At 44.1% G+C, this 23,475-nt stretch overlaps 4 protein-coding genes across 5 annotated transcripts; all 4 read right to left on the bottom strand.

Annotated features, from left to right (window-relative positions):
* Positions 1-1,016: 1,016 nt before the first annotated feature.
* LOC120107305 (phylloplanin-like) lies at positions 1,017-2,342 on the bottom strand. The gene is made up of 2 exons (XM_039120521.1): positions 1,930-2,342; positions 1,017-1,472 (listed from the first exon to the last, which is right to left on the bottom strand). The coding sequence occupies exons 1-2, from the start codon at positions 2,081-2,083 to the stop codon at positions 1,189-1,191; spliced, it is 438 nt and encodes a 145-aa protein (XP_038976449.1). The 5' UTR covers positions 2,084-2,342; the 3' UTR covers positions 1,017-1,188.
* A 4,416-nt stretch (positions 2,343-6,758) lies between these two features.
* On the bottom strand, positions 6,759-8,105 carry LOC120107308. Its single transcript, XM_039120525.1, has one exon. The coding sequence runs from the start codon at positions 8,103-8,105 to the stop codon at positions 6,759-6,761; it is 1,347 nt and encodes a 448-aa protein (XP_038976453.1).
* Positions 8,106-15,812: 7,707 nt separating this feature from the next.
* LOC120107303 lies at positions 15,813-16,802 on the bottom strand. The gene has a single exon (XM_039120520.1). It carries the CDS (start codon positions 16,800-16,802, stop codon positions 15,813-15,815), a length of 990 nt encoding a protein of 329 aa, XP_038976448.1.
* Positions 16,803-21,368: 4,566 nt separating this feature from the next.
* Positions 21,369-22,814, bottom strand: LOC103703620 (dormancy-associated protein homolog 3-like). 2 transcript variants are annotated; one of them, XM_008786529.4, is made up of 3 exons: positions 22,559-22,814; positions 22,287-22,451; positions 21,369-21,871 (listed from the first exon to the last, which is right to left on the bottom strand). In XM_008786529.4, exons 1-3 carry the CDS (start codon positions 22,671-22,673, stop codon positions 21,759-21,761), a joined length of 393 nt encoding a protein of 130 aa, XP_008784751.2. In that variant the 5' UTR covers positions 22,674-22,814; the 3' UTR covers positions 21,369-21,758. The 2 variants fall into 2 exon arrangements, with proteins under 2 accessions (XP_008784751.2, XP_026658998.2); XM_026803197.2 differs by having other exon boundaries at positions 22,287-22,454; positions 22,559-22,774.
* Positions 22,815-23,475: the final 661 nt, after the last annotated feature.

Here is a 23,475-nt window from a genome sequence, read left to right as displayed (position 1 = left end):
TGTTTTGTCCTGATATTCTCTTCATCTTCTTTAGCATTTATAGTTGATTGCCCCTGAGTTTATCATCGGGTTGTTTAATCAAAAACTTATTCTAGGTTTTCCAAGTAATGTTGATTATTCTTTAAGGCTTGATTACAACTGCTTAATTTCCCTTGTTGAGCTATATGAATGAATACAAGATCAAAGGGATGAAAATGTTCATATATTAGTTATGACGTTAAGTCTAAATATTGAATGGTAAAGCTTCTCATTATGAATCTTGCAAGCTAGGATTGACTTTGGAGTATTGTTAATGAGATGAAGATATACCATAATTTTTAGAGAATGGAAGGGTGATCCACCTGCACTATAGCTATGCAGGCCCCAAATACCTGGGGATGTACCATACGGGACTTAAAAACTTAGATCTCTAATTGGTAAACTGAGGGGTACGACCGGGGGAAGCCCCAGTTTGATGGAAGTATATACCATATATAACATCGCCACATGATAAACAAGGAGAAGCCACCTCATTCTTTTGATACCTTAAATCCACAAGAGAAGAAAAGCTATAGATACATATCTTTCAAATCATGAAATTTTGCATGTATTAGTTTTGCAGTTGCATCACAACAAATACCATTGTAGACTTTGCAAAAAGGTGATAAACAGTGCTTCAACTTCGTCATATTGCCTTTGATTATAGGTTGGGCTAAACTACCATGTTTTTGTTTCTTGTATTGAAGAAATGCTTCCAAAGGCACAACCTAAAATTTAACCATACCTTCTATCTTCTTGTTGAGAAATATAATATAATTATTAGTTAAGCCCAACCTATATTTGATGAGCAACATAGTTGGTTTTTCTTAGTAGTTAACTAGCAGGATAGATGGTCTAGTGGAACTATTAGAGAGATATAGTCACTGCAAGTTCAGCATGGAATCTTTAGGGCTAGGGCTTATTGTTGGACAACAAATATATGGCTAAACGTGCTAAATTTTATTGCAATAGACAAAAAAAAAAGTGAGGGAGGCCCATTGTTAACCATAAAGGTCCTTTATTCTTATGCATTAGGACTGTTACATTATCAGTACTAACAGTCCATGGCTACATATATAAACATTCGAAAGATAACACTTCAGATGGAAGATTCTGCCTTATTTGTCATATTTATAGAATGGCATTGTTAGCCACTCCTCCCCAGTCGAGTTAGTGAACAAGATTGAAACCTGCTGGAATGATATTGATGACACCGCCGAGAATGCCACCAACAAGACCGCCTGTGAGGAGCTGCAAGGCTGATTGAAGGATACCACCGGATGGAAGCGATGCATCACAGTTAGAGAGAGGGGTGTCGACCACCAGATTGCAGCCACTCAGGAGTGTTGATAAGAGAGTTGTTAGCAAATTGAGTGTCATGGTAAATACTCCATCGTCATTTGTGGTTGCACTGGAAACTACACTGCCACCACACTGTAGCTGCACCAAAGCATCTGCAAGGCATTGCAATCAATGAGATGGTTTAGTACTACTCTATGATACTTGGAAATACGAGAAGGTGCAAAACTTTGGTAATACCATTTGTGTGAAGATCTAGCAACCCCATAGAGATTTAAGAAGAATAGCTACAGTTCTTTCTATAATATTATGCTGCAGCAAGTTTCATAGAACTTCAAATGCTAAAAGATTGATCATCTACTAAGCTAAAAGGTCACACATCCATTGCTCAGACATGACTTGGCGAGACTTGAGAAATCATACACTGATATTTCATGGGCTAAGAGCATTCTTCACATAAATATTAATTCTCTATAACATAAACCCCAGGAATGAAATAGAAAAGCAGAATGGATTAGCCATGGGTGATTGAATTTTCTGGTGTTGTTTGTGCATTGCTTGGAGAAGAGATCTGTAGTGCTTGCACTTAGGATATCATTGGGCTAGCCTTACTTGGGAAGACCGGTGTAGTCTTGGTGCTTGTCTTGGTGCTGTTGCCGCAGGGAACAATACCATTGATGAGGATTCGCCCGAGCTGGGCTTGTGCTACCGGTGCACACACTCCAGCCAATAAGACCATTGCAAAGAGGAAAGTCCTCAAGGCCATCGTTGGAGATGATACCAGTGTATGCAGCTAGTTGCAAGCAAGTAGTGCGTTTGCTTGCTTGCTCTTTGCTTTGGTGTGTATTTATAGGCACGAGGATGCAATATGGCTGCCGTTTTTTATGACTAGTGATGGCGCGTATCTTCTTGTATCTGTAGTTCCTATGGTTAACCTCAGCAAACTCATGGATCATAATACTTAATTTTCTGAATCCTGACAAAATGGGTGCCTTTCACGCATGCTCTTCATTCATAGAATGGGCCAAACATGATCCTAATACTTTATATCATTTAACTTTATAATTGCACACATGTTTATATTTGTGGTTTACTTCTTTTTTTCCCCCTTCTTTAACGATTTACATATAGTAGTCCTTGGAGTAGAGGTAATAATAAAAAAAATCAATTATTTTGCAGATGGAGTTTTATGAAATGATGTCTTATTCCAGTATGCTTGGATTTTGAGTGCTAAATTGGATACTCACTTAAATTTATAGCACTTGTTATATTTTATGTGATTGCCAAATACATATGTTCTGCATTTAAATGTGATTCTTTAAAATTAGACATATAAGTAAACATTCAACATAATATTAGGTATACAAAGAATCTATCAAGCCTTTATAATGCTCTGAATCAATACTTTTATTATGCTCAACTTTGTCTAATTTATAAGAGGGGCTTAAAGGAGTATTGAAATATTCTGCATTCTTCATGCCAAATTTCTCCAAGATTTCTCTTGTATGCTTTCTTTGGTTAATGAAGATTCCATCTCTTGTTCGTTTGATTCGGAGATCGAGTAATAATGTGAGTTCACCTATTATGTTCATCTCGAATTCTTCCTGTATGAGCTTAGTAAAATCTTGACATAGCATTTCATTAGTGGCACCTATCAACATAATTCTATGCAAATAATGTATTATAATCCTTTCAGCTTATGAACAGGGTTATATCAAAAGTTTCTTTTGAAAGATCATTTTCTAACAAGAATTTGTGTAATCCTTCATGTCAAGCTCTAAGAGGTTGCTTTAAACCAAATAAAGCCTTGTTTAATTTGAATGCATAGTTTGGAAATTTATCATTTTCAATTACCACAAAAGCTTTCTTTGTAATAAACCATTCCGACAAAGCACTTTTGACAACCAATAAAATACTTTAAATTCTATGCAGCAAGCAAATGTAAGTAATATCAGATATCTTTTATTCTTGCTATAGGTGCAAAATTTTTTATCGGAAATAATGCCTTCTTCTTAGTTATATCTTTTAACAATCAAATTGACTTTGTTTCATATGACAATTTCATTTTCATTTAATTTGCTATTGTAATCCCATTTTGTTTCAATTTTAACATAGTCTTCGGTTCTATTTCCAAGTTTTCAAACAACCAATTTCTCTTTTAAAAAGGTTTAGTCTTTCTTGCATAGAATTTAACCAATTATGATCTTGTTGAGTTTCTTCGAATGACTTTAGTTCTACTAGTGAAACAAGAGTTAAATAATTTCATATATCTTTAATGGATAATCTAGTTCGTACCACATATGAAAGATCATCTATAATTAATTCTTTAGGATGATTATGTATATACCTCCATTCTCTAGATAAGTCATATCTATCTTAAGGTTGTTGTGGCTGCTCCTCTTCTTCTTCTTCTTCTTGATCATTATTATCTTTTGCTTTACTGTCCATTGTATCTTGTGTAGATGTGTCCTTTAAGTTGAGGTTCTTTATTTGTTTGCTCATAGATCCTACCTCATCATCAAAATTCTTTTCTTTTCTTGAAGGAAGATCATTAGCTTCATCAAAAATGATATGAATGGGCTCTTCTATAACTAAAGTTTTTTTTGTTGAACACTTTATATGCTTTTTTTTTTTGTGCTAAAAACGGGTTTTCATACAGTACGTGTACGAATACACCCAATAAAGTCAAAAAAGACTAACTCACGGAGAGCCAGTGGCAGCTCCCCCTCCCCCACCCAAAAAGTGTACCCTGAATGATGAGCCGCGAAGGCAACCACCCAGTCGGCTGCCCCATTAGCTTCTCTGAATACATGTTTGGCCTGGATGGCCACCCCAACCCCACACATCGTCCCTATATCCCGAACCAAGGGATGGTCTGAGCCCTCACCCCTCAGCTCCTCCTGGATCCAACTGATAACTGTGGCTGAGTCGCCCTCCAAGACAATCGCGCCAGCCTGCAGTACCTGCCTCGCATATCGAAGACCCGCCCAGGCAGCTCGTAGCTCTGCCCCGGGAACCGACGTACCGAAAAACTGACAGCCTCCTGCTGCCACCACTCTGGAGTGCGGATCCCGTATCACAAAACCCGCACCTCCTCGCGCGCCTCCATCCATGACCGATCCGTCGAAGTTGACCTTGAGGAAACTCGGGGGTGGGGGTTCCCAGGTGAAGAACACCTGCTGAGGAGCTGCCGGAGCAGAGAGGGAACCCCAGGTGTCCCAAGCTATCAGAGGTCCATCTGAAGAAAGTCTGATCTCCAATGCCTGGACTCGCGCGAACTCCGCAACGAACCTCGGTGACACCCTGCGCTCACCGAAGGTGCGGGCGTTCCTCGCCAGCCAGATCTGATGTGCTGTGCAGGTCGCTCGAATAGCCTCCTGACATGTCCGAGGCCGGGCCAGCCACTGCTGCATCATCTGTACAAACTGAAGCCTCCCACACCAAACCTCCTGCGGGAACCCTGCCCACAGCCATGCCGACCTCGCCCACGTACACTGGAAGAGCACGTGGTCGATTGACTCCTCAACACTACATGTCCCGCACTCCGCAGGGATCCCCCAACCTCGCCTACTCAGCACTGCTCTCGTCGGGAGGCGGTCCCATGCCACCTTCCATAAGAAGAGTGCCGCCCTCGGGTGAAGCCCAGACCTCCAGATCCAAGTGTAGTCCTGCCCCGGCTCATGCTCCTGCAGGATAACATCGGCGAGGTCTCCCAGACTGACACTGGACCGGCAAGAGGTGCCCCAAACCCTGACATCAGGCCCCCCGCAACCTGGCACCGGAAGGGACCGGATCCTCTCAGCTAGGTATCCTCCGAACAGCTGACATAGCCTAGCGTCATCCCATGCTGACTCTCCTGGGGCAAGAAGATCGAAGACCCGCAACCCCTCCACTTCCTCAGCATCGATCATGGTCGGCCAGCACCTCAGTGGAACAGTATCCACCCATGGGTCCGCAGTCACATCAATACTCCGCCCATCGCCAATCAGCCACCTGGTATTTGCTGACACCGTCGGCAAATACCTCCCAATCTCACGCCACATGAAGGAGACTCGTCGTGCTCTTCGTGCCGCCTCTGAGCCCCCACGCCCATATCTGGCCGCCATCACCTGACTCCACAGCCCGTGTGGCTCTAACAAGAACCGAGCTGCATGCCGAGCAATGAAAAGCTCGCGCCGCTCCAATAGGGACTGCACCCCGAGGCCGCCCTCACTAGCAGCCCGGCAGACATGCTCCCAGGCCACCAAGTGCACCCCGTGGCCTCCGCCGTATGACCCCCACAGGAAACACTGCAGCAGTCGCTCGACCCTCAGCAAGGTCGTCTTCGGAACCACGGTGTTGGCCATGAGGTATACTGGCATGGACCCCAACACTGATCTGATCAAAGTCAGTCTCCCCATCATAGACAGGGAGGCCGCTCTCCATCCCTCCAACCTGCTCTCCACCCGCTGCACTAGGTAGGAGCACTCTGCCACCCGCAGTCTGCGGCCTGTGATAGGAACTCCCAGGTAGGTCAATGTCTCCTCCTGCTGAGGTATCTGTATAATCCCTCGGATCTCCTGTCTAACCCTGCTCTCCGTGCTCGGGCTGAAGTGGACTGCTGACTTGTGGAAATTAACTCTCTGACCTGACGCCGCGCAATAGTCCGCCACTACCCTCCGAAGGACCCGTGCATCAGAAACCCGCGCCCTGGCCAAAAGAAGGCAATCATCAGCGAAAAGTAAGTGGGAAAGAGGACTAGCCCCCGGGGCGGGGACATAGGCCTCGAGCTCTCTACGGGCACACACCCTCTGCAAATCACGAGACAAAATGTCAGCACAAAGAATAAACAAATAAGGTGATAGAGGGCATCCTTGACGCAGCCCCATGGTGGACTCGAAGAAAGGGGACGGTGTGCCGTTGACCAAGATAGAAAATCTTGGCCCCCTGACAGACCCCATGATCCAACCGATCCACTGTCTGTGGAAGCCGTACGCCTCGAGTACCTGCTGAAGAAATCTCCATCTGATCCTGTCGTAAGCTCTCTCCATATCCAGCTTAATAGCCATCAAGCTACGTCGCTTCGATGCTCGCCGCAGATCCCACATCATCTCCTGGGCCAACAGAACATTATGGGAGATGTTTCTGCCAGCTATAAAAGCCCCCTGCTCCTGACTGATAATGCCAGGCAGTAAGGGCTTCATCCTACGGACCATTATTCTGGCCACAACCTTATACAAGGTTATGCACAAACTAATGGGTCTGAATTGGCCGGGCTCCGCCACCCCCTGACGCTTCGGAATGAGTGTGATGAAGGTAGCCTTCCAGTCATCCGGCATCCTCCCCTGAGAGAAGAAGCACTGAATAGCCTCTACCACTGCTGTCCGAATGATACCCTAATACTGTCGGAAAAAGAACGGGGGGAACCCGTCCGGACCCAGAGCCTTGTCTGGAGCCAAAGCCTAGACTGCCTCCTGAACCTCCTGTGCGGACACTGGTCGGACCAGGGCTGCGTTCTCAGTATCCTCGATTCTCGCATCCATCCTCAAGGGATGGTCTCTGTCGCCGGACTCCTCATCCGCTGTCCATCTGTCACGGAAGAAGTCCAACAAAACCTGGCGAATGGCAGGCTCACCTTCCACCCGATGTCCAGACCCGTCTCGCAGCGAGTGGATAGTGCTCCGCTGCCTCCAGATAATCGTAGACCGGTGGAAGAAACTAGTATTGCGGTCACCCTCATGTACCCACTGAACTCGAGATTTCTGTCGCCAGAAGATCTCGTGCTGCCGTAGTAGTGAGTGGTGGGTCGCTAGAAGCCCCCGGAGATCACCCATATCATCCACCGAGAGCTCACCTTCTAGATCTTCTTTCCGCTGCAACTCAGAGATCGCAGTCTCTACCCCCTCTACTCTTCGAAAGATATCACCCACAGTCTCACGGTTCCACCGCCGAAGACGCCTCTTGGCCAATTCTAGTTTGCGCGACACCCGGTGCATAGCATCTCCACGCACCGGGGTGCGCCATGCCTCACGAACAATATCCCAGGACTGGGGGTATGATAGCCAAACCTTCTCAAAGCGGAAGGGGCTATGATGACTAGGTCCCGATGATGTGGAAATCAGCAGGGGGCAATGGTCTGAGGCGATCCGGGGTAGGTGACTAACCCTGCAGGTAGAAAAACGGAGGATCCAGTCCGGGGACGCAAAGGCCCTATCTAGACGCTCCCAAACCCTAGCACTGCCGAGCTGATTATTGCACCAAGTAAACTGAGGTCCAGAGAATCCTAAGTCCACCAGGCCAGTACGCGACACAAAATCGCGAAACTCCCTCCTGTCCGCTCTATCCATAAAGGCTGCCCCGCCCCTCTTGTCGCTCGAACTCAATATGCAATTAAAGTCGCCAACTACAACTGTCGGGACACCCTGGGCGGTAAGGCTGGTGATCTCCTGCCAGAGGACTCTCCTGACCCTATAATCTGTGCTCGCGTACACCCCACACAAAACCCATGGGGCAACATCCGGTGTCGAAACAATCATAACTACCTGTTGGGGGCAGTTGTGGAAGACATCAAAGGTTGCCACCCCTCGCCTCCACAGTAGCAGAATACCTCCCGACAGCCCTCGGGAATCGACTGCGTATGACTCCCAGTCCCTCCCCAAGCGCCGTCTCAAACGTACAAGCCCCTCACCAGATAGCCGGGTCTCGCTGATGAAGCAGATCTCCGGACAATGAACTTGCACTAACCGTTTGAAGGATGACATGAAGGACGGCTTGGCCGCCCCCTTACAATTCCAGGCTAGGATCCTCATGGATCACAGTCCACGTAGTCGGCCTCTGACCCATCCTCCCCCTGGGCCGCGAGGCCAGCCTCAAGCGTGCTACCTGGGCCCTCCCGCTGCTCAGCAGATACGACCTGCATGACTGCCGCCCTAATACGCTGCACAGCAGTCGTGTGGTCCGTGCCCCCTCCCGTCACCATCGGTTCGGCCTGACACCCCTGCGAAAGTGGCACGATGTGGTCCCTGGCCCCGCTCCCACTGGATGCATCCTCCCGCTGCTCATCTCCAGCCGGAGGCCAAGGGCCAAACCGAAAGACTCCATCATGGTCAGTGCCCACCCGCACGTCCCCAGGCTGAACCCCACTTGTCACACCCAAAGTGAGAAGAGCATGATCGTCGTGTGCGGGGGGACCCAGCTCCAAATCTGCTCCCTGATGAGGACGCCTAAACCAAAAAGGCCCAGCTGGTTCCTCGCTCGGGCCCTGCAGCGCAAGTCCAGTCCGACCCCCCAGGCCAGTATCTGAGTGGGCTTGTGGGCCTAACAAGGCGTGGCCCAAAGAGCCAACCGCGGGCTGGGCCTGAGGGCCCAGCGCCCGCGATTCCCCAGCAGATCGCGCGGCCCATCGGCCGCGCGCATCATCGCACGGGCCCAGCATATCCTGGGCCCGCTCAACCCCAGCACCGGGCGCTTTCAGCGCGCCCGGCGCGTCCCCAGAATCCGGCGCGCTGCTGGCGCAAAGCGCGCCAACAGCGCGGGTTGCGCCGACTGCGTGGGCCACGCCCGCGTCGCGGATCGCGCCCCGGCCCGCCCCCACCGGCCTGCGACCCCGGCGCCCGGCCTCGTGGGCCCGGTTGCGCTGGGGGGGCCCGGTTGGGTTCCCTCGGCCCATAGGTACAAGGGCCAGCTGGGCCCCCCGCCCGGTACCCCCAAGTGGGCCAAGGCCCGCCTGCGGCCTGGGCCGCTTCTAGGTTTTGGCCTGGGCCGCGGCAGCCCGGCTGGGCTCAGGATCAGCCCCGATCGGGGCCTTGCCGAGTCGTCGACTCAGCCCCGGGTCCTCAGACTCGGCCAGAAGGTCATCGGCCGAGTGCGCCAGGAGGGGGCCGAAGGATGTATCCGGGTGGCCGTCCCCCCAACGGCTAGCGGGGACCGGCGGCGAGCCACCTTCGCCGGCTTCTGCCAGCCATCGGTGTCCGCCGGGGACACCGGCGTAGTTGGTCGAGCCGCCGGAGACAGCGGCCGAGTCGAGGACAACCCGGGCCCCGAGTGCGCCTCGGTCGTCTTCCCCGGCCACGGCGGCCGATTCTCCCGCGGGATTCGCTGCCGTGTCGCCACCATCCAGGGACCGTAGATCGGTCCCTGTACGTTCTCCCCGACGCCCGGAGCTGGCTGGGCAGGCCCGCCCCCCGGGTCCACCGCCGCCGCAGAAGCCAAAGCCGAACCCGAGCCCCCCTCGGCGCTAGCGGTCGCCGGAAAGCGGCAAGCCGCTACCTGGTGGCCCATACGCCCACACCGGGAGCACACCGGGGCATTTTCGAAGACGAAGGGCTGCCATCTCACCTTCGTCTTCCCCTGGATCAGCACTCCCGGCAACAATGGTTTGGTGGTGTCAACCACCACCCTCACCCGGGCGAATCCCATCGCCTGCCACTGTTCTGTGAAGCTGTCCACAGCAACCGGCCGGCCCGCCCGAGCGGCTATGTAGAAGATGGTCGACGTCGACCAATATTCCGGCGGCAGACGAGGCAGGCGGAGCCACACCATTGCCGTCTGCACGGCCTCCTCCCTGGGTTCAAAATCCGGGGATGTTTATATGCTTTGCTGGATGAAGAGTATCCAAGAAAGATGTTTTCATCAGATTTGGCATCAAATTTACCTAAACTATCTTTTCCATTGTTAAGTACAAAGCATTTATACCAAAAAATATGAAAACATCTAATTTTGGGTTTTCTATTTTTCCAAAGTTTATAGGATGTTTTCTCTAAAAGTTGACTCATTTATTTCAGAGATCGACTCTTCAATGGACTACCTTTCATGGCTTTTTGTTTTTCCACTACAGTTGTTTTGAGGTCGACTCTACTGTTTTTAAAGTCCACTATAGTTTTATTGGAGTTGGCTCGTGAGTTCCTTGGGTCGACTCACTAATAAAATTTTTTTTGGCTCTCTCTCTTATCTCTGTGGCCATTCTAGGGTCGACTCGTCTTTGTTTAGGGACGGCTCAAGTTCTTCATGGGGCAACTCGTTGATATGATGGAACTTTTGGCTTTTTGTCTGTCTTTTGAGACTGTTCTAGGGTTGACTCATTGCAGGCTTGGGGTCGATTCTTGAGGTAGCTTAGATGAAATTTTTTGTGCTTGTTTATGAGCTTCCAAAGAATATATTCTTTGTGTTTTGGGGTTTAGATTTTTCATGTGGGGCTTCAGATGGATGATCTTTACTTGAGAGTAGCTGAAGACTTTCTTCTTTCCTTTCTAAAATATATCACTTAAACTCAAAGCAAATATATTAGTCAATCTTTAACTCAACTGTTTTGCACCATCAAAATCAATCTTTTAGGTTCAACATGAGGGCTTTCTATAATAGTGTTTTGTGTTAGTATCATTAGTAATATCAGTAATAAGTGTAGAGGGGAATTTAAGAAAGCTTTTGCCAAGTTAGCTATTACCGGGTAGAAATAATTGGTTTCTAAGGGTTTGTAGAGTCGTATTTAAATGATAACTAGACATAACTGTTAGCCTAGATGCACAAATATAATTAAATATTTCTAATATTCAAAAACAATAAATAAGAAGAATAAACTAGCAAATAACTAACTTGACAATATAATAATAAAATGAAGAAAGAGAGAGAAGATGGCCTGTGGATCGAAGCACGCTGATGCGCTGTCCCAGGAAAGTTTATGCCCCCCACGCACGGGTCTGCTGGCACAGATCTTCTAGAGATACGACGACCCAATACAGAACCACGTCTTCCCCGTCAGTGCGCCTCCAGGGAAGAAAGAAGAGCACGTTCACGCTTACAGATAGCTCCAAAGAAACTTAGAAAAATTATGAGGAGAAGAAAAATTTTCTTTATTTCTTTTCTCCCCAATGATCCCTAGAGCCTTTTTTATCTAGACTCTTGGAATAGGGAGAAGAGAAAATTTTGATTGTATTTTGAAATGATCCCTAGAGCCCTTTATATAGGCTCAGACACGTCAAAAGAAGAAGATTCCCCTCCCGCGGATTGATGACGTGTCTTCTTGTGCTCCTTTGATTCTTCGGCTTATTGCATCTTGGCCGTTCATGCTTCCTTCCTTCTTCGAGGGGCCTTTCTATGTTTGCTCCTGCGCTGGATACATGACACTTGTCATGGTTTGCTTTCATTAGAAATTCTTCCATGTTTGCTCCCTTGCTTGTGCACGGATGCTTGCCACTTGGCCGTTAACCAATTTTGGTTTTTAAATTTTTAAATTATTTGATTTAATTCAACAATCCCCCACATAAATTAAATATTTAAAAAATTTAAAATCAAAATAAAAATCAATATAAAATGCTGAGTATCTTATATTATGTAATAGGTGTAGGTACCTTTCGGTTTGAACCTTCACTTAGTGACAATTGATTATCTCTGTGGAGCCAAGGTGGACTATGCTTTGAACCTTGGTCCATGGCTCAGATTTCATCAACAGTACACATAATATAGCGTGAACATGCTCGAAACGGGTTTGCGCTTTACGGCCATGCGCAGGTATCTCTTCATGTGTGTTATTAGGGAACAGCCCACTTCCCACAGTCGCGGCCTCACGACTACACGCATATAGGTGAATCCTGAAAAAGGGTACGAGCAAGTAGGTACCCTGCCTCATGGGTCTCGAATTCATTAAGAGTAAAAACTCAACCCAACCCTTGCTTTTTATGAGCACTGTTGCCCTAGGGATGGGAAAAACAAATAGTGCTCCTCATTAGTCACCTATCTAGCTTGTTTCTACCCATTAAACCTTTTCAGGTTGGGTTACCACCGTGGTGACTTTACTTATGGGCTTAGCCCCATCCCCCTCGACAACTCTAGAACCACTGTTCTAGACAATTCTTTGGTAAGCTGATCAGCTAGATTCCTTTCGGATCTTACAAAATTTAGTGCAATCAAGTTATTCTTTAATTTGTATCTCAATGATTTATGGCGCACTTTCAAGTGCCTATTCATTTTCACATTTGCATTTTCTTGATTGCATTTATCTATAGCAGATCTGCAGTCACAATGAATAGATATAGAAGGTAATGGTGAAGTCTCAATAGGCAAATCTATCAGTAGATCTCTAAGCCACTCGGCTTCAATGCTAGTGGTATCTAGGGCAATCATTTCAGATTCCATGGTGCTCCTAGCCACTACAGTTTGTTTGGTAGACTTCCATGATACAGCTGCACCTCCTAAAAGAAAGACAAAACCAGTGGTGGATTTGGTGTCAACTGTATCACTGATCCAGTTGGCATCACTATAGCCTTCCAGAACAGCAAGATAATCACAATAGTGTAATCCTAGAAATATAGTACCCTTAAGGTATCTGAGAATTCTTTCTAGAGCAGTCCAATGATCATTATTAGGATTGTGAGTATATCTACTTAGTCGGTTCACAGAGTATGCAATATCAGGTCTGGTATATATAATTTGCAAGAAATCTTAAAGAACCAATGATCTGGGCGTACAAGCTTTGATTGACTGGATCACCTAAGTTCTTCTTTAGATGAAGAGATGGATTATAGGGAGTAGATACAGGATGACTGTTGCCCAGTAGATACAACCCAAGAGGGGGGGTGAATTGGGTCTTTTAAAACTTTTATGCTACTTCTAAAACTTTATGATTAACTATGCTAAGTTGTATAGATGCACAGTGAAAGTTAAACTTAGCAAGGGTTTGATGTATAGACTTCGACTTGATTAAATATGCTTGCAACTAAAGGATGTGCAGATAAGAATTAAGCAAGCAATTTATCTAAGTAAGTAAGTGTGTTAGTTAGACAATAACTAGAGGCATTACAAACATAAAGGACATATAGTGGTTCGGTGCACCCCAGCACCTACATCCACTCCCCAAGACCTCTTGGGAATTTCACTATAATCCTACCGATTACAGCCGGTTGTTTTACAAGCTCACAACCCAACTTGTTGTTTTACGAGGTCACAACGAACTCGGTCGGTTTTCCCAGGCTCACCGACTAGAACCACTCCGATTGTTTTCCCGGGATCACAATCAAACCCTTACACGTTGGTTTTACCCTCGGCTCACCAACAAACCTAAACCCCGTTGGTTTTTCCTTTGGCTCACCAACAAACCTTAATCCCGTTGGTTTTTCCTTTGGCTCACCAACAAACCTTACACCGTTGGTTTTCCCTTTGGCTCACCAACAAACCTTTAACCCCTTGATTCAATCCCTTGATTGAATCAAGTTACAAGATATTAAAACAAAGAATAAAAACAAATCAAAGCTTCTTAAACAAGCAGATATGACAATATAAACAAATAGAGTAAAGAGAAGCCCTCAAACGGGATTAAGGTTTTTATTGGAAAATCATAATAAATGACTTTTTAAGAATTTTCTCCACATAGTGGCTTTGGGACAAAGTTATTCCATTTTCATTCCTTATGATTTTAGTATTAAGGATTAGGTCTGCTTGTCCTAAATCTTTCATGTCAAATTTTAGAGATAAAAATTGTTTTACTTCATTAATAATTTCTAAGTCTGATCCAAAAATTAGGATATCATCTACATATAAACATAAAATTATAATTTTGTTATTCTTCTTTTTATAATATACACATTCATCTGTGTTATTAATTTTAAATCCATTAGTTAGAATTATTTCATCAAATTTAAGGTGCCATTGTTTGGGGGCTTATTTTAGACCATAAAGAGATCTAATCAACCTACATACCTTTTTCTCTTGACCTGGGACAATGAAACCTTCGGGTTGGTTCATGTAGATCTCTTCATCTAGGTCCCCATTCAAGAAAGCAGTTTTAACATCCATTTGATGTATAACCAGCTTATGAATGGAAGCCAAGGCAACAAGAATCCTAATAGTAGTGATTCTAGCTACAGAGGCATAAACATCAAAGAAGTCAATCCCAGATTTTTGAGTAAAACCTTTGGCTACTAACCTAGCCTTATATTTGTCTACAGTTCCATCTGGCCTAAGTTTCTTCTTAAAGATCCATTTACACCCTATGGGTTTCTTCCCTGGGGGTAGGTCTGCCAATTCCCAAGTATGGTTTTGGATTATAGATTGCCTTTCATTATCTATTGCTTCTTTCTAGAAGGGGGCATCTAGAGATTTCAAGGCATCCTCTAAAGAAGTAGGAGAGTCTTCTATTAGGAATATGTAGTAGTCTTCTCCAAAGTTCTTTTCAACTCTAGTTCTTTTACTTCTTCTAGGTTCAGTTTCTTCTTCTTCTTCTCTAAATCTGGTTCTGCTAGAACTAGTCCCTAAGTTATTATTGGTATTTATTTGATCATTTATCCTTGTTTTAAAAGGAAATATACTTTCAAAGTAGATTGCATCTCTTGCTTCCATTATAGTGTTGTTATTAATTTCATTTATTTGAGAGTTAAACACTAAAAATCTATTAGCATTACTCTCAATTGCATATCCTATAAATATTGCATCTATTGTTTTGGGTCCAATTTTCTTTCTTTTATTTTCTGGAATTTTTACTTTAGCTAAGCACCCCCACACTTTTAAATATTTTAAGTTAGGTTTTCTATGTTTCCAGATTTCATATGGAGTTTTATCATTATGTTTGAATGGAATTCTATTCAAGATATAAGATGCAGTTACTAGTGCTTCCCTCCAAAGATTTTCTGGTGCACCTGAACTAATTAACATAGAGTTAACCATATCCATTAAGGTTCTATTCTTTCTCTCAGCTACTCCATTAGATTGGGGTGAATAAGGAGCTGTCACTTCATGAATTATCCCATGTTCTTCACAGAACTGGGTCAGCTCAAAAGAGGTATATTCACCTCCTCTATCAGACCTTAAGATTTTAATCTTTTTATCTAGTTAGTTTTCAGCCTCTGTTTTATAGACTTTGAATTTATTTAAGACCTCATTTTTAGCTTTGATAAGATAGAGGTGACAGTATCTAGAAAGGTCATCTATGAAAGTTACAAAATATTTGTTTCCACCCCTTGAGGTTCTCCCTGAGTCACATACATCACTATGTATGAGTTCAAGGAGATCAGAATCTCTACTTACAGAGTGAAAGGGTTTTTTAGGTAATTTGGCCTCTACACATATCTCACATTTATCATTATTCTTAATTTCTGATTTTGGGATTAAATTCAAGTGCATTAATCTTTTAATTGAACTATAGTTTACATGTCCCAGCCTACTATGCCAGACAACAGGAGAGTCAATATGAAGAACAATAGAATTTTCATTCATAGATGGAATAATTACATTGAGTTTAAACAATCCATCACAAAGAAAATCTTTTCCGATGAAAGAGACACAATGGGTTACAACAACTTTATTTGATTCAAAAACAATTCGGTATCCTTGCTGGACAAGCAAGGATCCACTAACTAGATTTCTACGGATGTCTGGAACGTGGTGCACGCCTTGCAGAGTAAGGATCTTCCAGAGGTAAGTGTCAGATCCACTCGTCCCGCTCCAAGCACGCGCGCCACAGCATTATTACCCATAGTCACAGTTCCTCTACATGAGATCTGATAAGATGAAAACCAGGAGCGATCAGATCAAACATGTATACTAGCTCCGGTATCAATCCACCAGTCAAGTGCTAATTGTGTCATGTTAACTTCAGGTATGAAGGAAACAGACCTGATAGCAGTCTCAAAGGAGTTAGCCCCACATGTCACCATGTTGGCCTGGGCACCAGAAGTGGTAGGACCCTTACTTCTAGGTTGACGAGGAGTAGTGATCTTGTAGAAGCATTGGTTGGCTATATGGTTGGTCCGACCACAGACAAAACAGCAACGAACAGATTCTCCTTCTTTCTCTTTCTTCTGGTTCTGAGAGAAGTTGGGTTTTCTGTTGTTGGGCTGAAAGGAGTTCCTATGGTTGAATGATTTCTTCTTGAAGGACTTGTTGTGGTTGGGACGGAAAAAACGATTCTGATTTTTGGATTTGGGCTTGGATTCAACATTGTTGACTTTGGGCAAAGGATTGGAGGAGTGAGATTTTTCTCTAAGGCGATGTTGTTCTTCAATCCTAATAGAATTTAGGACTTGGGTTAGAGACAGATCACCTTGGGTGTGGCTCAAAGTCTTGGCAAAGTCTGACCAGGTAGAGGAAAGTTTGTCTATAATACAGGCAACTTGGAAAGACTCATCTAAGTGGGTTCCATTTGCCTGGAGTTGAAGAATCAATGTTTCATATTCATGGATTTGATCATTCATAGATTTGGAATCAACAAATTTAAACTTGCTAAAGTCAGAAGCTTTGAATCTCTTTACCCCGGCATCATCAAGTCCATATTTATTTTCTAAGGTATCCCAGAGATCTTTGGCACTCTTAGCTATATAATAAATATCATAAAGCCTATCAGAAAGGGCTCCTAGAATTCTATGAAGACAGTGGTAGTTGGTTTCTTCTGGAGTCCTAGTGGAGGATGCATCATCAGAAGGAGCAAGGTTTGGGTTGTTGCGAGTAGAAGGTCGTGAAGCAGATGGGTTAGACCCACCAATGGCGGAGATCAAGCCTAAGGTAGTGAGCCAGAACCGCATTTGATTCTGCCACCTTCTAAAGTTTTGATCATCAAATTTTTCAGGTTTAGCACTAAGATTTTCAGATGCGTGGGAAGCCATTAGTTTGTAGCTTAACACAATTTTGACACCTGTGGAAATGAGAAGGTTTATGTCAAATTATTGCACTGATATTTAAATTGAACTTTAGATGTCTAATTGAAAAATCCAAAGAATAACAGCCAGATCAGCTCCAGATCGGTGGTGGAGCACTTGGCTCACTTAAGTACCAGCCTTTCTTAGGCACGTATGCCTTTTTGACAAGCTTTTCTTAGACACCGTTATTCAATAGATAATTTCACTAGATATCGTTCAATTTTATCCTGAGTGCAATATTAAGCTAGCTCCTATGAATTAACCAATTTTCGAATTTCCGTTTGAATGGAATCTGGAAATTACTCCGTAAGGAGTCCAAATAGAGGTATTAATAAACCTCTTGGAGGTTAAGCAATCTAATATTTTGCTTGAAAAATTAAGTATTAAAGTAAAGCTAGCATAAATGTGTAACAGCTAAAATAGAACAATTTATAATTATGCAGCAAAATATTTAATAAATATTGCAATCTAAAATCTATTGCTAACCGTACATAAACTTTTCTGGATTGTTAGCCTAGATGCACAAATATAATTAAATATTTCTAATATTCAAAAACAATAAATAAGAAGAATAAACTAGCAAATAACTAACTTGATAATATAATAATAAAATGAAGAAAGAGAGAGAAGATGGCCTGTGGATCGAAGCACGCTGATGCGCTGTCCCAGGAAAGTTTATGCCCCCCACGCACGGGTCTGCTGGCACAGATCTCCTAGAGATACGACGACCCAATACAGAACCACGTCTTCCCCGTCAGTGCGCCTCCAGGGAAGAAAGAAGAGCACGTTCACGCTTGCAGATAGCTCAAAAGAAACTTAGAAAAATTATGAGGAGAAGAAAAATTTTCTTTATTTCTTTTCTCCCCAATGATCCCTAGAGCCTTTTTTATCTAGACTCTCGGAATAGGGAGAAGAGAAAATTTTGATTGTATTTTGAAATGATCCCTAGAGCCCTTTATATAGGCTCAGGCACGTCAAAAGAAGAAGATTCCCCTCCCGCGGATTGATGACGTGTCTTCTTGTGCTCCTTTGATTCTTCGGCTTATTGCATCTTGGCCGTTCATGCTTCCTTCCTTCTTCGAGGGGCCTTTCCATGTTTGCTCCTGTGCTGGATACATGACACTTGTCATGGTTTGCTTTCATTAGAAATTCTTCCATGTTTGCTCCCTTGCTTGTGCACGGATGCTTGCCACTTGGCCGTTAACCAATTTTGGTTTTCAAATTTTTAAATTATTTGATTTAATTCAACAATAACTGCCAGTATATCAGTAGCACCCACTACAATTAATTTCAAGCAGGTAGACTTAAAAGAGTTCAGCTTTTAAATCCATGTATGCTATGCAAATAGAATTTATCCAACCTCATCTTCTCATGTATCTATGTGCTAATCCAATTATTGGAACTTTTAATCCGATATAATATGCCCAAACAACTTCCACTAATACTGCATTCATACAAAGCCGTTGGGATTATCTGCTTATCAGATAAAAATCCACACAAGGTTATGGAATTAGTTTGTCGTGGAAAAAATCTTTTTAGGTTGGTTGTGTTATAATTGACAGAGGATTGATTGTATTTTTGGACATTAAGATTGTCCATCTCACTCAACATATTAACTAAAATCAATAGCCCTACTTAAAACAGATTCTTCATTCTTTGAGAAATAAGCCAGATGATTCATGTAGACACTTCTTGCTAAAAAAAATTTTCTATGTCTTCCTCACAGTGCAAGATTAATGCAACCATTTAAGAGGCACATGTTGGAACAATGGACAAGATAGGATAGTAGCATATCAGAGGTAGGCTTGTCTCTAATGTCTTTATTGCTCTCTTGGCCGCAATTGAAGCAAAGCGTGCAGTGTTGCAAGTTGGGGGAAAGGAAGCTATATCGATCCCTTCAAATTTGCTTGCTAGTACATCATACTAGTTAGTTGGACAATGTCTTAATTAGCTTTCTTTCAGTTATATGCAGTATGTATCTCCTTTCACCAAAAGATAATATTATCTCTTCTCTCTCTTCCTTTTTTTTTGTGGGAAAAAAAAATTGAAGAAGAGTTGGCCTCCTTTTCTTTTACTCCTTGAGAAAAGTAGGAGGTTGCGGTCTCAAAGGGTCACTCGGCATGCTGCCCTTCTCTGAGTTCTGAAGTGGACTCCGGGCAGTGTCACTCGTTTTCTGCCATGGTCAAAGGGGAACTACAACAAACGCTGATACCTAAGTATATAAATATATATTAACGAGGGGTCTTAATGGTGTTATGCACTCCATTTTACTTAAGGAATGCAGGTTGGTTCCACTAGTCAACAAAGATTATTTCTTATGCCCGCTAACTCCATCTATACATTATGATGAATGCCTGGAACATTGAGATGCTTTGTCACAAGACAGGTTTTCATGGAGACTTTGGTTTTCTTAATGCATGCTTTCTTACACTCACACCAATCTCTATAGTCCGTGTTAGACTACATCTTTTGGTTATATAAAGAGAGATGGTCTCCAAGATCTCCCTTAATTCACTTGTAAGTTGTAAAATGTCTTCTACTTGACCAGAAGTGCAGCAAAGGATCGAATATATCTTTTCCGCTAACCATTAATTAAACCTTGCCGGAACTCTCACTCACCTCCAGTCCTCGAACATTATTGTATAGGTTGTGTAGGGTCTCTTGAATTTGAGGACTCCCACTAAATATGTTGGTTAATCAGTTACCCATCTGATGTGGCATCTCATGGATGGCACAATCCCTTCATCAGTCCACGTGGATTAGTAACAGGGTGGGTAATGCACTGGCGTTGCAGTTTCTTTGAACTTCGCGTGGGACGTATCTGTAGGATTAATTACGTACCAGAGTTTTCTTGTTCCTGGACGATGAAAACAATGTACTGTAATTTATTTTCTTTTTTGTTTGGCGATTCCTTCTAATTGTTTTAAGTATTTATAAATCAAATTTGCTTTCAGAGAGTCAAAAGTATGATATTTTCGGTTGAGTCATGGAAAGCTATATGCGGTTTCCAAACTTGTCATCTTACATACACGAACACTCTCCAGAGATTTGAGGTTTTCAAGATGGAATCAGGCATTCTTAGGTTGTGGATTCAGTCTCATGCTCTGCAAGTGAATCTGGAATCAAAGGAAACTGCATCTGCTACTTTTATGGATGAAGACCCTCACCTTTATCAGTCTGGCATGACTAACAGAAGCATAACATTGAATCTACCTTGATCAAAACTTGATTGCCGCCCATGGCATCGACCTTTCTGGGTGTTGACATCAGTGTATTTTTTTTCTCAATTATTCGGTTCGAGGCCATCATACTCCACATGCAATTCTGGATCACTGGATGGTGAACAGGAAAATCAAAAGTATTATTACCCAAGGTTTGGTGCAATGGAGTCATACTCCACCAGAGGATGCTACTTGGGAAGATTGGCAGAAGTTACAACATGACGAGGTTGTCTCCAAGGGAATTGGAGTGACAGGTTAAAATTAAAAGAAAATTAATCAGGACCATATTATTCCATTTTGTGTTCCAAAGGGAATTTCTTTGCAATATATCTAAGCTCCCAACTTCCATTTATTCTTTCTAGTTGAGAATGACTCTGTGTCCGGCTTGTTTGCAAGATTAATTTGAGGCTGGAGCTTTGTTTGTTATGCATTAATCAAATGGAATGAAACAAGCTTGTTGCCGAACCAAGCCCAAGGTATTAATGATTCATTTGCTAGTCTATTATGGAGACTTTACCCTCCAAGTATTATTTCTTCTATTCATTTTGTGGTGACGGCATTGGCACCTACGCAGAAAAGAACGTTCAGAAAGTACGTAGCCGGCCTTCTATTTATGGTGCCGGGGTTCTCACCATGCCATACATCATTACATTGTGAGTAGTGCGGAGTTGAAGCCGGCAGATCCTCCCAACTCATGACGATATTCTCACAACGAGAGCACAGAATCACAATAAACATTAGATGACGATGCTTTCATAAAACTAAACATCATATTACTTAAATTTTGGACATTCTGCATTCTACCTCACACCGATGTACCAACACAAGAATAGTATAATATAAAAGCTTTCTTAGAGAGAGCTCGATATGACAACAAAAGTTACAGGGAAATCTGTGTGTGTCCGTGTGCGCCTCACATGCTGTGCCCAGTCTGTGGCACGCGCGCCATTGGCCCAGGCTCAAGGGGCTGCAGCAGCAAGCACGTCGTGCCTCCATTGCTGCTGCATGGACTAAGCCGCGGAGAAGCCATACAGTAACAAAAGATACACAGATTATTAATGGACGTGGTTTTGGTGCCACTCAGCAAGACGTGCAATCAACAGATCTTAATAGTTAACTCAATAACGCTGAATGTAGTTACATCCCTTGGGTAACAGATGGAACCTTTCCTCCTACCGTCAATGTTTTTCTCCTTAAAAAGTGGAACTCAAGCCAGTGAAACACTAGTAAGTAGTAACATCATTCCGCATAGAAAGAGCACCAACTGCAACCACTACAATATATACAAAACAAAGTTACAACACATCACACCTCATCCACCACTCTCACAGTACTACCTCACAAAACACAAAAGAGCAGAAACTAGAACCACTCAAGACACAAACAACACGGACATATATAGCTCCCTTCCTCATTATTCACATTGATAAACTACCAAACCACATCCATCAGCAACAAAATTTACATACTTCTACGTCATAGCAATAAACATGGAAGAAAGAAGCCGTCCCTCTCTCTCATTCAATCTCCGTTCGTTGGCTGTTCTCTCTCTATCTTGCTTGGAGTGGATGCTGGTCTAGCAGCAAAAACGTACGGATAGATGGGGGGAGCTCACTCGAGCTCACACCTCGTAAGGAGGAGCAGGATTCCGTGGTCCGACACCACCCATTCCTCCTCTCTCCAATGCATCCGACGATGATTTCCTCCTAAACCGGTTCCACTCCCTTCCGCCACCTAGTTTTAACCACATAAGTCTTGGTTAAATTCCAAACTATATTCAAGAAAACGTCAAGTTAAAGAGTTACATGTCGAGTTGCATATATATATCGAGTCTAGTACTTATGTATTCATTCTTTTACCCAAAAAAATGTTGTACAATTATATTACTTTTAATACCCAAAAGAACATTCTCTAGATCTTTCGCTAGGGTTCGGGTTGAATCTTTCCCCAAAAGAATGATTGATCTTTGACCGTTGGATCGTGCACAGATCTCGAAGCGATCATTGACCGTTATTAAACTCATAACTACCCATAAAATACCCAAAACACCCCCATCATTCAGGGGCATTTACGTAAATGATGGAACAAATATACCCTCCCTTTCTCGAAAATTACCAAGCACTACCACCTCCAAACTATTAAACCTCACCGGAAAATGGAGACACCGGAGGCGTCGATCCCAGCGGGGACGACGGCGGCGTCCCGTTTCCCGGCGATGGGCACCCCGTCGGCCTCTTTATCATTATAGTCCGCGTCACCCTCGGCTCCTCCTCAGCGCCGCCCGATTTCGCACTCCCTCGGTCCATCGCCTCCTCTGCTACACAACAAAACCCGATCTCAACCGTACGATCGTCGATAATTCCCCAGGAACCAAGCAGATCAGAGTTAAGAAAATAGAGAGAGGAGTTGAGTTCGCCGGACCTTTGCCGGTGCTCGGCCGGAAGGTGAAGGAGGAGTGCTTCCGGAGCTTGCCGAGACCGGTCTCCGGACGGGGTCCGGCGACGGTGTCGTCCCAGAGCTTGTCGAGCAGGCCCATGGACTTCTACTTAATTACCAAAATGACCCGGAAACCCGGAGATCCTAGATTGGATCTTGGGAGCAGAGGAGAAGAGAGAGAGAGAGAAAGCAGGTCCGCGAGGGTAGATTTATCGAAGGCGGGTGCGTTAAGATCGAGATGGTCGGGGTGGGATGGGATGATCTGTGCCGTTGAAGTAGATATCTGATGGCGACGTGGCGGCTAGGCTGAGTGGGCACCACGAGGAGCGGATAAGATCGGACATTACGGGAGCCACGCGGCGACTGTCCATACGGCGAGGAGCGCGTCACGTGACGGCAACAGAGTCGCTTGCCCTTATTAGCGGCCCCCGGGCACGTGATTGACCTCCGAGAAGTTTGGAAATATCGTATTTACCACCGCCCAAAGGCAGCGTCGACGTTTGCCGTCGAATGGAAATCCAATGGTCAGATCTTGCAGGACTCCATGGGGCTGTTGAAATTCGCAAAAACTCGATAGGATAAGGCAAAGTAGATGGCAAATCTAGAGCTCGTATAGAAATTTCTATGAGTATTATTGAAATTATACAGACTTTTTGATCACGACAGTCATCGTATACAGATGAATGGTCGATTTCATGGCCATGGATTTTCCGGACGCTTGCGGAGATCTGAATGCAGATTTGCCGTATTCCTAGCTTGCGAAAGGGACGTGATAAGTGGTATTGGACAAATGCAAAATTAAGTAATATAAATATCTACATGTCCAAGATAAATCATTGTTTACTTCACTAAGGGCTGTAGATTTTTTTTTGGCCTTTTGCAGCCGAAATTACGGAAAAGTT

Source organism: Phoenix dactylifera, unplaced genomic scaffold (assembly GCF_009389715.1).
Source record: "Phoenix dactylifera cultivar Barhee BC4 unplaced genomic scaffold, palm_55x_up_171113_PBpolish2nd_filt_p 000821F, whole genome shotgun sequence".
NCBI classification, from domain to species: domain Eukaryota; kingdom Viridiplantae; phylum Streptophyta; class Magnoliopsida; order Arecales; family Arecaceae; genus Phoenix; species Phoenix dactylifera.
This window is presented reverse-complemented; position numbering and strand designations above follow the sequence as displayed.

Excerpts from the sequence above, each read along its gene's own strand:
- LOC120107305 (XM_039120521.1), bottom strand. The coding sequence starts at position 2,083 with ATGGCCTTGAGGACTTTCCTCTTTGCAATGGTCTTATTGGCTGGAGTG. Across the intron at positions 1,473-1,929 it reads GACTACACCGGTCTTCCCAA|ATGCTTTGGTGCAGCTACAG; the intron begins GTAAGGCTAGCC and ends AATGCCTTGCAG.
- LOC120107308 (XM_039120525.1), bottom strand. The coding sequence starts at position 8,105 with ATGAGGATCCTAGCCTGGAATTGTAAGGGGGCGGCCAAGCCGTCCTTC.
- LOC120107303 (XM_039120520.1), bottom strand. The coding sequence starts at position 16,802 with ATGCGGTTCTGGCTCACTACCTTAGGCTTGATCTCCGCCATTGGTGGG.
- LOC103703620 (XM_026803197.2), bottom strand. The coding sequence starts at position 22,673 with ATGGGCCTGCTCGACAAGCTCTGGGACGACACCGTCGCCGGACCCCGT. Across the intron at positions 22,455-22,558 it reads CCGGCCGAGCACCGGCAAAG|CAGAGGAGGCGATGGACCGA; the intron begins GTCCGGCGAACT and ends TTTGTTGTGTAG. Across the intron at positions 21,872-22,286 it reads TCCGGTGTCTCCATTTTCCG|GTGGCGGAAGGGAGTGGAAC; the intron begins GTGAGGTTTAAT and ends GGTTAAAACTAG.